Genomic DNA, 12763 nt, shown 5'->3' with positions numbered 1-12763 from the left:
ATCTGACACCACGCAGTTTGCAGCTGCTAGCCCTGCCCCTCCCTCACTTTTCCTAGAAAATGGCTTTGCGGAAAGCTCTCATAGAGCTTGGGGTTTTAAAGGCTTGAGCCACCCATCTCCTTGCATCGCCCTCAATGCGCCTTCCTCTGCTCCAAACTCTTTGACGTTTCAGTTTGTTTGGCTTCACAGTGCGCTGGGCACCCAGACTGGTGTTTCAGTATCATCATCAGATCCTTAACCTTTCCCACTATTAATACTGTTGGACAACTTATTAATACTTTTCGTTAACCAGACAGTGTAGATGGAATCTACTGGTCCAGATTCATACCTCCCTGAGCACTAAGGAAGCTGACAGTGTCTTCCTGTGATGACAGGTCAAACCTGTCTACCCTTTTATGAAAATACCTTCATGTTTCTTGCCCATTTGTTGAGGAATTTACAATCCTTATATTTATCAGCAGAACTCCTGACACCATCTTCTGTCAATTACACGAGTTGCAACTTGTTTCTGCATTTTTCCTTTTGGCCACACCTCATAACTTGTGGGATCTTAGTTCCCCGACCAGGGATTGAACCCAGACCCTCAGCAGTAAAAGCAGCTAAACCACCGGAACACTGAGGAATTGTCCTTTCTGCACTTTCTAAAAATACATCTTTTGATATACAGAATGCTTTCATCTCATAAAGGGCAAATTTGCTATTCTCGTCTTTTAAGAGTGAACGTTTTTGGGGGATTAAGAAAATCTTCCTGCTCTAGGACCAAAGACACATTCACTATATGCCCCATTAAAGACACATTCACTGTATGTTTCATTAAACTTTTTTAAAAACTTGATCCACCTCAGGGGGATTTCTGTGTATTGTTCAAGGCAGGATCTAATTCTGTGGTTCCTCTTCCTATGAGGACAGCCATGTATGAAACCAGCCCTTCCCTTCCCCGATGACATGTCATGACAACTCTGTAGGGCCACCCTGCCTGAGACAGTTACTACCAAATGTGTGCTGTAGGTGCTTACAGAGGTATCTGAAGAACTGAAGACTCAATTAAACAAGCTTAGATCTCAGGTTTACTTAACAATATGAATAGATCCTATAGCAGGTAGTGCGAAAAACAAAAATCTATGCTAAAAAACCTCATAGGAGTAGAAACTAACGTCGTTATTCTGATGAGTCCTGGCACTTTCGTTTCAGGGTTCACGCCCTGCTCAGAACTAAAGCCAGAGCTGCAGCCGCCCTCATGGACTGAGAGAAGAGATCTCCATGCTCTGTCTCCTGTAGTCACACACCTAACACAGGCAGGGAGAAGAGCTGGTACACGAAGCCAGTTTCCACTCTGCCACCCATTTAAGCTGTGTGACCGTGGGCAGGTTATCAAGCCTCTCACACAATGTCTGACGCCCAATAAGCAGCAAGCTAATATGAGAAGACTGTTACTAAGTAGTACTATTTGGTTCCTAGTTGGTAATTTCATTATCATTGATTCACTTCCACTTAAACTGTATTTTACCGGGTGCCTACTTTGTCCCAGGCATGACCAGAACCCAGCAGTAGAGCAGTGAATACGATGGAGGCCCTGAGGGAGAAAGACTGTCCCAGGCAGGCAGTGGGCTCTGCAGACAGAAAGGCTGGAGAAGGCCCTGGGAGGACGCGACAGTGGAGCACCTGCCCTAACGAGGGGAGGGCCAAGCCATGCCAGCAACAGCAGAGCAGCATATACAGCAGTTGACCATCGAGTTCAAAGGCACTAGGGACAATCCGCTTGGCGTGTTTAAGAGCCAGTGTGGCCAAGGTTGAGCAAGTGCAAAGTTGGAAAATTAAAAGGCAGAGACAGAAATGAGATAAGAGCTATTCTGTTCAACAAGAAGGCAGGCAACAGAGAAGAGACCATCAAATGAGACCCCAACCCGAGTATCTATGAACACTGAAACTTCAAAGAGACCACAGCTGCTCGAGTGAAGGTAGGGGAGCAAGAGGTAGAGAAAAGACCAAGAGGTAACCACAAACTTGGAGTGAGCTCCAGGTGAGTGGGGGCTGGGGGAGGGGGTGGGGGGGTAGCTCCTGGAAGTTTCTGAGCGGGAATGGTTTACACATTTCTTTGGATGTTTACATTTTAAAAGATTTGTTCACAAATTCTGTGAGCTCAACCTTATAATGTATCTCGGTACAGCTGCTTCTCGCTCCTCCAAGTACTACTCTCCTGGTCCATCATCTTCTCTGACTTTTTCCTGGGTTATTGTAGTAACCTGTCCATTGGTTTCCTGAGTTTATCCAAGTAAAGTGTGAATTTAACGCCAAAGGCAGGTCTAGGGAGGCTAGGAAGAGGTCAGTGGAGCAGCCCCAAATATCAAGGTCAGCAGGAGAAGACAGTGACGGTCAATGAAGCAGAAGGAAAACCTTCACCAGAAGAGAGTCTGGTATCCAGGAGGCTGAGTGAAGAAAGCACGCTTGGTATCCACAGGGGCTTGGCTGCAGAACCCCACAGACACCGAGAGCCTGAAATGCTTGTGTGAAATGGTACAGTCTGTGCACGAAAGCTGCACAACGTGGCACAAACCCTCACACACTGAGAGCATCGGGATTATTTACAATGCAATATACAGTGTAAGTGCTACGTAACCAGCTGCTGGCACAACAAGTTCAAGTTTTGCTTTTTGGAACTCTCTGGAATCCGCCCTCCCCCCGCCACCCTCACACCCAGAATTTTGGAACTGTAGTTGGTTGAAGCCTGGTTCCCTGGTTGTGGAACCAGGGAACCCACAGATACTGAGGGGTGGCTGTACTTAGACAGGACTAAGTGACTGGCTGTAGCCAGGAGGTTCTGCAGAGGGCAGACTGGACAGTGAAGGGGCAGAGCCCATCAAAGCCAGGCCGTCAGGAGGCTGGGCCTTTTCCTTTGAACCATAAATTACTTAGAAACATGTTTTTAAGTTGCTTAATACACAGTTACATGCAGGATCCTGTATTTCTATATTAGAAAAAACAGTTAAATACATAACTTAAAAACTACTGTTTACTTACTATTGTTTGTGTTCTTCCCTTTAATTATTAAAAAGGTAAGTCTTATTCCTTTAAGACTGGTTCTGCTTTATATATTTTGAGGAGTTTATAAGTTTAAGAGCTACATCTATTTCTATACTTATTAAATTATTGGTGAAATGAGCATTTTACTGTTACATGGTTGCCCTCTATATCCATAATAAAGCTTCTTTGCCTGAAAATTTATTTCACAGGGTGTTAACAGCACAATACTGATCTTTTTTTCCTGGTTATTATTTGCCTGGTATATTTATACTCAAGTTTTATGTGAGTTTTTCAAATTGAAAGTCAGGGCTCATTAGAAGGCAGGAAAATTCTTTTCACTATTCATTTATTAATTCATTTTACTAACGTAGAACAAAACAGAACACTGCAGAGAAAGCCTTTAGACCTCAGCGTAAATAACAGCGCTGAGTATAGTTTGGTGAAATGTGTGGGTCCGGGACACATAAACAGCTCTGAGACACACACACAGGCATACACGTGTGCTAGATCTCACGGCAAAACACGTGGTTTCCTCCAAGTCAGAGAAAAATGTTTGAACGTCACTGTCTGGATACATCATGTGAACAGCAGATAGCTTGATTTTATGTTTTAATCCACTCTAAATCCCATGGATGGAGGAACCTGGTGGGCTGCAGTCCACGGGGTCACTAGGAGTCGGACACGACTGAGCGACTTCACTTTGACTTTTCACTTTCATGCATTGGAGGAGGAAATGGCAACCCACTCCAGTGTTCTTGCCTGGAGAATCCCATGGACAGAGGAGCCTGGTGGGCTGCTGTCTATGGGGTCGCACAGTCGAACACGACTGAAGCGACTTAGCAGCAGCAGCAGTAACCTCTGACAATCATTCACCGTTAGCATCTGTGCATCTCACTTGTGATTTCTACCCATCTTGCTTCCCCACGCTTCTGTTTCTTTCCTTCTTTTTGACCCCCACATCTCTCTACTATCTACTTGCCCGAGGGCCGTTCCAGTTCCTCACATTTAGCTGACAAAGCTTTGCTCTATCACCCCTGTTCCAACCTGCACCCAGTACTGAGCTCTACTTTTTTAGTATAAAATAATCTGTTATCATTAGTTCTCCTTCATGAAGCCAGTGCTCACTGATATCTGTTCTTGAGGTAATTTAACTGTGCAAACAAATCTAGACTGCCAGTTACATTTCCTCACCACTTTGAACATATTATACCACCATTTTCTTGGCATCGATGATGCTGTGAGAAGTCTAATTTTTCTCTGCTTGTTTTTGACATCCTTTCATTTTCTTTTATACAACACTATTTTGCTATAATCTGTCAAAGTATGCATTTAGATTTACCCAATTTGAGATTTTTCTGTTAATCCTACATTTAAGGACTGATGTCACTCACTGATTCTAGAAAGTTCTCAGCTATTTTCCCTTCAGATTATTTCCTCTTCCTCATTCTTTTTATTCTCTTCTTCAGACTTCCTGTTAGAAAACGGTTGACCTTCTCATTCTTCATGTTACATAAATCTGCTTTCATAATTTCCATCTGTTCATCTCTGTGCTATGTTTTGGGCAAGTTTTCTCAGCTCCATCTTCCTGTTTACTAATTGTTCAGCTATGTCTAATCTGCTGCTTTATCTATCCAATGACTTCCAGAACTTCTGTTTTGTTCTTTTTCAAGTCTGCTTGATTATTTTAACAGCCTCCTATTCCCACTAATATGTTAGAACAGTTTGTATTAATCCTCACCCTCCTGAAGCTATCACACACGTATCACTGGTACCTCTGATCACATCTTCTTCTTTCAGCACCTCCACCGACAACCTGTGCACCTTCACTCATCTCAGAAGCCCAGCTACACTCTCAGTTTTGAAGATCACATTATTCCCATTGAGATGGGCATGCTGATTCTAAAAACCCACACTGTGAAGTCAGATGGCTAAATCCAAATGGAACCTGTGCCACAAACTATGTGAATGCAATTTAAATCCATTTTGTTGTGCCTCTGTCTTCATCTACAAAATAAGAATAACAAGTCTTTACCTCCTCGGGTTTGGGTAAATGAAATACAGAGTTTATGAATTATAACAGCACACAGCTGGCACAGTGCCTGGCTCCTAACAGCCACTCGATGGTGACAACACACCAACGTCATCATCTTCACCACCCCTCATTCGAGGAGGGTCAGTCAAATTTTCCTTACTTATGAGGATCCAGGCTCCACTGAATAAAACAGTGCCTACATCCTTATTATTAAGGTTAAATAAGCTGGCTTAAAAGAATGAAAACAAAGCTTAGATACCCCAGGATCTGCATTCAACAATTTACTGAGGACTAAGACTATTGCTATAATGAAGGCTGCCTCTGACATGTCTCATAAATTCAGGACATTAACAGAATTGTTTTATTTATTTTTTTATTTTTTTAACAGAATTGTTTTAATTAAAAATACCTAGAGATATGTTCAGGTAACTTTTAGATATTCTTAGTTTTTAAACACTTGTTTAATTAACTGACCAAATAGATGGAGATCAAATCTTTTTCAGCCATTGTTGAAAAGTAACCAAACTATATTCTTACAGACTATTTTGTTAGGTCAGTTCCAGCTAGTTGACAAATTTGAAAATTATATTTCTCTGATAAGCTGTAATTGGGATAGTATTTTTATTCAACTAAAGATTTACTCACCTAAAAATGTTTTTGTTTTTAAATGTCTCATCTTATCTATTTAGATCCTTGAAGTGAAAGTTACTGACATTTGAATGCCCTCTTTACGCTATAATCATCTTTATTTCTGTAGCACTATCTGTAAAAACAGGGGCTCCTGTGGAAGAGCTCCGTTATACTTCCCTCAAACGTTAAGTGTTTTAGGTACACAATTTCCTACAAACACCATGGTTTACTGAAAAGTGAAAAAAAATTATTAGGAGAGAACCAGGGAAAGGACAATTATAGGGACTTCTTTTATTTCACTTCGAATGATTTTAGTTTCATTGAAGTCAGTATGACTTCACTTTCCAGCATCCATGTTGTATGTGAACATCACACAGACACTGACTCTTTCAGGTGAGCTGCGATCACTGGGCATGACAGAGTGAGCTCTGCAGCACATTAATACGGTAATTAGGTGTGGTCACTTCCAGGCACAGAAGGGTGCCAGCAGCACAGGAAGTAGAAGCACTAGGACCCGGGCAGTGCTCAGAGCAGAGGCTGGACACTGAGAGGCTAGATACAGAGGCAGAGTGGGCAGTGCTCAGAGCAGAGGCTGGACAGAGCAGCACTGGCAAGAGGAGGGTGAGGGCAAAAGACCGTCACAGAATAACGAAAGCAAGGAGACGGCTCAAGCAAGCCCATGCCAGGGGTGCCCGAAGACGGGCTACACAGAAGTGCAGAAGGGAGCGCTGGCTAACAAGTACCGGCCACCTCTATGTGTACGGGAGTCCCAGGGACCATCAGTGAGAAAATTAAACACAGATAACCATCCTCTCATGTGTGCTTCTATATGCAAAACAAACCACGTCCGAGTCGCCCCAAAGTAGGTTTGTAATCTTACTTCCACTCCTCTGGTGGGTGGGCAAGTTCATACTTCTCCCTCACATTGGAGACACCCATATCCAAATGGAGCCAGTGAACCTCCTCTGACCGCAGGTGACTCAGGCGAAATCCATAGCAGGCCACGTGCTTTACTTTGTGACTGTCCACTATCTTCTGAATGATGCCCTAAAACATACCCCCCACAGAAATGACTGTTATAAACAAAAACTGCATGCTAGAAATTAATGCAATGTTCATTTCTTTCAGTTAATCATCAGAAATCTTTGGTAAAAAAGAGCATCAATTTAAATACATCACTTAATTTTACTTAGGAATCTTTTTTCACACACAGTATTTTTATGAACACAGAAAAGTGTTTTTAAACCACAAGAAGAGGCACTGCCCGTTTCTTTACTGACTTCTGCAGCTCCACCACTGCATCACCCCAACTCATCCACCCACATGGGCCACCCCTTGGGGGGCTTCCTAAGAATGAGACCTGGGGAGGGTTATACTTTCCAAACCAAAGTATTGCTGAGAACAAGCTGCAACCTTAGTATCATTTGTTTTTTTAAATACATATTTAGGAATACATAACTAAAGTCATATTTCTGATAACATTGATGACACATAAGAAGCTACCTCAAGCTGAGGCTAACCATCTGCTCTCTACTGGTTAATATACAGCAATCTCCAAGAGCCCCCAACCTAATGCTTCCAACATGTATGTCCATGAGTTCAGAGGAGATGAGGGGCAACCTCTGAAGGAGGGCATCAGAGAACGCTCCCTAGAGAAGATGGCATTTATCCCAAGCTGTGGCAGTCGTGTGCACACGTCTGTAAGTGGGCAGCACACGTGGGCAGACCCACTTGGGAATACGACGGAAACCACACCCCGTCCTTCCATGAGGGCGTGTGAATCACAGTCCACTGCACTCTGCTCAATCTTTTAGGCCATTAATAAGTTTTCTTAAATGATGCGGATATTAACAAGAAAATGTCTATTAAGAAAAATCAGTACTGTCTACTAGAGAAAGCACTGGTTTCTAACAATTAGCAATTAACTGAAGTTATCATATAACTTACAATATAAAAGTTCTGCACACACTAGTATTTCTTTTCTGTGACACAATGCTGTTGATAAAACAATTAAGGGTGTTCCCAACCCTACCCCAAAGAAGAGATAAACAATAACATGTCCTGTATACAAAATTGTCAGGGACCTAGGGAGTCCACACCACGGACAGGGTGTGCGCCGTGTTCCCACACCTGCCGACTGCCCTCATGCACTCCTCAGTCCCCAGCACAAGGCTGTGTATGCAGCCCAGGACGGGAGGGGGGAAGATGAAGAGAAAGGACCCGGCTGAAGAGCCATCCACAGCTTCAGAAGAACTCTCACTGGATCTATAGCCTACAGAACTCAAGCAGGGGGACTGAAAGTGAAAATCGCATCTGACTCCTTGCGACCCCATGGACCATATGTTCCAAGGAATTCTCCAGGCCAGAATACTGGAGTGGGTAGCCTATCCCTTCTCCAGGGGATCTTCCCGATCCAGGAATCGAACCGGGGGCTCCTGCATTGCAAGCGGATTCTGTACCAGCTGAGCCACCAGGGAAGGGGGACTGGGATGAGCATAAAGCATCCCTCTGGCTTCTGGATTCAGGGCCGCTGAGAATTCAGTGCAGGCTGAGCACTACTAGAGGGCGTCCTGAGGGGCACTTGGGGAACTGGGAGGACAGAACCCAGATCCAGCCCCAAGCTCGCCTGCAAACCTGTGCTCTGGGGTGTGAGCTCTGTCTACAGAAGGGACATCTTTTTCTGCTAATTCTCTGAAAGGCGACTTGTGCAGCCTCTCCTTGCCAACATCCAAATCCCTGGGGGGCAAAAGACAGGAGCTGGCGCCTCTTTCAAGCTCCCACAAAAGTGCCTTTGTCTCCTGCTGCTGCTCTGCCAGCTCACTACCGAGAGCACACAGACTCTCGTCACCCGGCCGTCGCCCCTCGACTCTACGTCCCCCAGCGGCAACAGCTCCAGAGCAGCCCTGCTCCTGCGAGGGCTCCGCACCACACCTGCGCCTCTCGTCCTGTTGCTGTGCTCCTGGTTGGGCGATCCCTCCACACCCAGACGCAGGGGGTTAAGGCAGGGTGCAAACCATTCCTCACACTCATGCTTGCCGTTGACACCCCAGGAGCAACCCCACCTTCCCTGGGTGTCTGCCCTGGTGACCTCTCGCACAGGTTACCCTCATGTCTCTGACTCATGCACACACACTGGAGCCCACCTGCAGAGAAGCGGTGTAAATTACAGGGATTTGATCCAAAAAATGTGGTGCTGACTAGGGGGGAAAGTAGGTTCCTAGTCTTGAAGTCTTAATGGAACAGACAGTATTTCCGTCAGTTCACTTGATCACACTGCCAAAAGACACCAGAATAATTTTAAGCCTAGGCTTGTGTAACCAGAGTCCCCAGACTGTAGGATCTGGTACCTAAACCTGATCCTACAGTTAGCAATTTCACTCTCCACTAAAAAAAAAAAAGAGCAATAAACACAGACATTTTCTTTTATTTCACTTTTTGCTTTCCATTATGCTTCCATATTGATTTCGGTTCTACTTCTCATTCTCCAGGACTCTCAGAAATGTCACTTCTCATTCCATAGGGACAGCAGCCAAGACTGTGAGTATAGGAAGTACTTAAATATTTGATGCTGAATGCACGTAAGTACTCAGTAACTAAGTAAGTAATTCTGAGAACCAACGATTCGGTCTGGATAACTGAACAACTTAAGAACTAAATACTCCACCACCACCATATCCACAACACACTCACATACGTCAGTATACGTGTGTATGATTTCTGGAATACTTATCTTTAGGAAAGGAACTGTCTCTGGAGCACTGACAGGATGAGGGCTTTTAATATGCCCCTCATGGGATCCAAATTAAATTTCTCATCCTGGCTTTAAAGGCTCATGATAAACTAGTCCTACAATACACAGAACAATACTTAGCTACTCTGTAGCCTCTGTTGACTCATTTATATCACAGCCCAGGCCTTGGAAACACATAAATTTTCCTGACTGAATTCTCATGTTAGATATTCACAGGGTTCTTCCCAAATTTGAAAATAAAAGAAGCCAGTGTCTGCATGGTGCTCACATCTCATCACGAATACAGCAATTCAGCCATTTTACTACTGGGGAAGGGTTATTTTCTTTTTTAGCTTCCCTGTTTTGGGGCAAAATGGGGATGGAAGTGCAGGTAATCCTGCCACAAGCACCCTTCCAGCTGTGGCCACACACATGTACAAGTGCTGCTTAGAAACAGATGCACGGGGTCAAGAGCTAGTGACAGTGTGATATTTTGATAAGTACAGCCAAGCTGCACACCAACAACACTATACCAACTACAACTGACAACATTACAGACTGTGCTTCATCTTACGCCAACACTGATCTTAAAATGCTTATCAATTCATCTGACAACAGACATCCAGGTTGCTTCCATGTTCTAGCTTTTATAAATAGTGCTGCAATGAACAATGGGATACATGTGTCTCTTTCCATTTTGGTTTCCTCAGGTATATGCCTAGGAGTGGGATTGCTGGGTCATATGGTGGTTTTATTCCTAGTTTTTTAAGGAATCTCCATACCATCTTCCATAGTGGCTGTATTAATTTACATTCCCACCAACAGTGCATGAGCGTTCCCTTTTCTCTACACCCTCTCCAGCATTTGTTGCTTGTAGACTTTTTGATGAGGGCCATTCTGACTGGTGTGAGGTGACACCTATTGTGGTTTTGCTTTGCATGTCTCTAACAATGAGCAATGTTGAGCATCTTTTCATGTGTTTGTTAGCCATCTGTATGTCTTCTTTGGAGAAATGTCTGTTTAGGTTTTTTTCCCACTTTTTGATTGGGTTGTTTGTTTTCTAGCATTGAGTTATATATGTGCATTTTGGAAATTAATCCTTTGTCAGTTGTTTCATTTGCTATTATTTTCTCCCATTCTGAGGGTTGTCTTTTCACCTTGCTTATAGTTTCCTTTGCTGGACAAAAGCTTTTAAGTTTAATCAGGTCCCACTTGTTTACTTTTGTTTTTATTTCTGTTACTCTAGAAAGTGGGTCATATAAAAAGGAATGCATTTGAGTCAGTTCTGATGAGGTAGATGAACCTAGAACCTATTATACAGAGTGAAGTGAGTCAGAAAGAGAAAGATAAATATCATTTTCTAACGCACATATACAGAATCTAGAAAAATGGTACTGAAGAATTTATTTACAGGGAGACTCAGCAATGGAGATACAGACATAGAGAATAGACTTACAGACATGGAGAGAGAGGAGGAGAGGGTGAGATGTATGGAAAGAGTAACATGGAAACTTACATTACCATATGTAAAATAGACAGCCAATGGGAATTTGCTGTATGGCTCGGGAAACTCAAACAGGGACTCTGTATCAACCTAGAGGGGTGGGGTGGGGAGGGAGGTGGGAAGGAGGTTCAAAAGGGAGGGGATATATATATACCAATGGCTGATTCATGTCGAGGTTTGACAGAAAACAGGAAAATTCTGTAAAGCAATTATCCTTTGATAAAAAAAGAAAAAGAAAAAAGAAATTCAGGAAGGCAAGGGTGTAGTGTGAAAATGAGAGAAGAGACAGATTCTGCCAGAGAAGCAAGAGGAAACAGAAATGCCCAGGTACACATTTTATTTTTCCTTTTTTTTTTTAATTTTATTTTTAAACTTTACAGTATTGTAGTAGTTTTCTCAAATATTGAAATGAATCCGCCACAGGTATACCGGTGTTCCCCATCCTGAACCCTCCTCCCTCTTCCTTCCCCATACCCTCCCTCTGGGTTGTCCCAGTAAAAATCATTCTGGCTCTAGAGAGGAGAAATAGCTAAAAAATAAAGTTAAGGACACCTAATAAAAATAATTGCAGCATTTTAAGGGGAAAAAGTGGTGGTCTGAATAAGGGGAGTAGACACAAAAATGGATAGAAATAAATGTACTTTAAAAATATTTTGTAGGTAGAATAACCAAGATTTGGTGACCTTGAGAAGATATCCAACACGAGGATAAAAGAAAAGGAGATTAATGCATTCTGCCTCAGATAGATAAGATGTTTATGTCATTCAGTGAAACACAAACTCATGTGAAGCGGTTTGGAAACAGGACGGCGAAATGACAAGTACATTTCGATGGATTCAGCTTTTTAGAATATCCAAGTAGAAGTGCCCAGTAAGCACTTGGTTATATGGGTCTGGAGTTCAGGAAAGTATGTTAACTGATTAATCACAGGGTAGGATCAGTATACTCTTATTAAGTAGGCTAACTCAGGGCATTTCTAGTCACTCACTCATTTAATAAGGATTCACTGATAGCTACTTGGTCTGAACATTCTTGCAGATGTGGGGTTCTGAGGAAGGCAGACACAGTACCATCCTTATGAGGTTTGGAAACTGGAAGCAGAAGGTAGGGAAAATGGCAGTGGCACCTGAAGCTATAACCACTTCCGTAAGCGGGCTGAATTTGTAGCGCACAATCAGCAAACAGCGTTATTATTTAACCACCACTTCCTTCAAACAGACTCTGTAAAATTTCCCTTCTTTTGTTTTTTTCCTTTACAACAGTGAACATCTTTGCTAGGTCCTGTGGCTTTTAATCATTTCCATTTATATAAGGAATTACACTCCTTTGAGTCATATATGGAGACTTTTTCTGTAATTCTGTAAGTGTATTGTATTATGAATCTAACCTAAACAGTGTCTCCTCCTTATAGCAAATGATACTGAGAGAGAGAAAAAGAGAACACTGAAAAACTTAAAAAAAAAAAAAAAAAAAAGTTTATCAATTTGATGGACCAAGATTGGCAGGGTTGGGTGGGGGGGGTGTTTTGTTGTTAAAATTTTAATTTCCAAGGTTACTAACTAGTGAGATGAAGCTGTCATTCTGTTTTTTCTGGAAGTTACTGTTAGGATTTGCTTGGTTCAACTTGGCCACTTATCATTTAGACAGTGCTCTGAAAGGAAGTGACCCTCTCCTTCCTTGGGTGGAGAGCACTCGTGCAGCTCTGTCCTTCGCGTCCATTTACTCATGATGTGTGCCCCTGCCCTACTCATTCAGTGATCACCTAGAGAGCTAGGTGCTCTGGTCTGGTGCCAGCGATGCAACGATGGCAGGATGTGAGCCTGACCCTTGAAAGTCAAGAGCTGAG

General features: G+C 43.0%; 1 protein-coding gene across 17 annotated transcripts in view; it reads right to left on the bottom strand.

Moving 5' to 3' along the window:
• The window catches only part of PTK2 (protein tyrosine kinase 2), a 192948-nt gene that overhangs the window by 112367 nt on the left and 67818 nt on the right, over positions 1-12763 (bottom strand). For 16 of the 17 annotated variants that reach the window (XM_070802389.1, XM_070802371.1, XM_070802383.1 and 13 more), the window contains one exon: positions 6564-6730. The exons of the other annotated variant lie outside the window; for it this stretch is intronic. In XM_070802389.1, the coding sequence (XP_070658490.1) occupies positions 6564-6730 (167 nt within the window). The remainder of the gene's footprint in view (positions 1-6563; positions 6731-12763) is intronic. 17 annotated transcript variants of the gene reach the window in all.

The sequence above is a fragment of the Bos indicus genome, chromosome 14 (assembly GCF_029378745.1).
Source record: "Bos indicus isolate NIAB-ARS_2022 breed Sahiwal x Tharparkar chromosome 14, NIAB-ARS_B.indTharparkar_mat_pri_1.0, whole genome shotgun sequence".
In the NCBI taxonomy this organism is placed as follows: Eukaryota; Metazoa; Chordata; class Mammalia; order Artiodactyla; family Bovidae; genus Bos; species Bos indicus.
The sequence above is the reverse complement of the archived record's forward strand: the minus strand, read 5'-3'. Positions and strand labels throughout refer to the sequence as shown.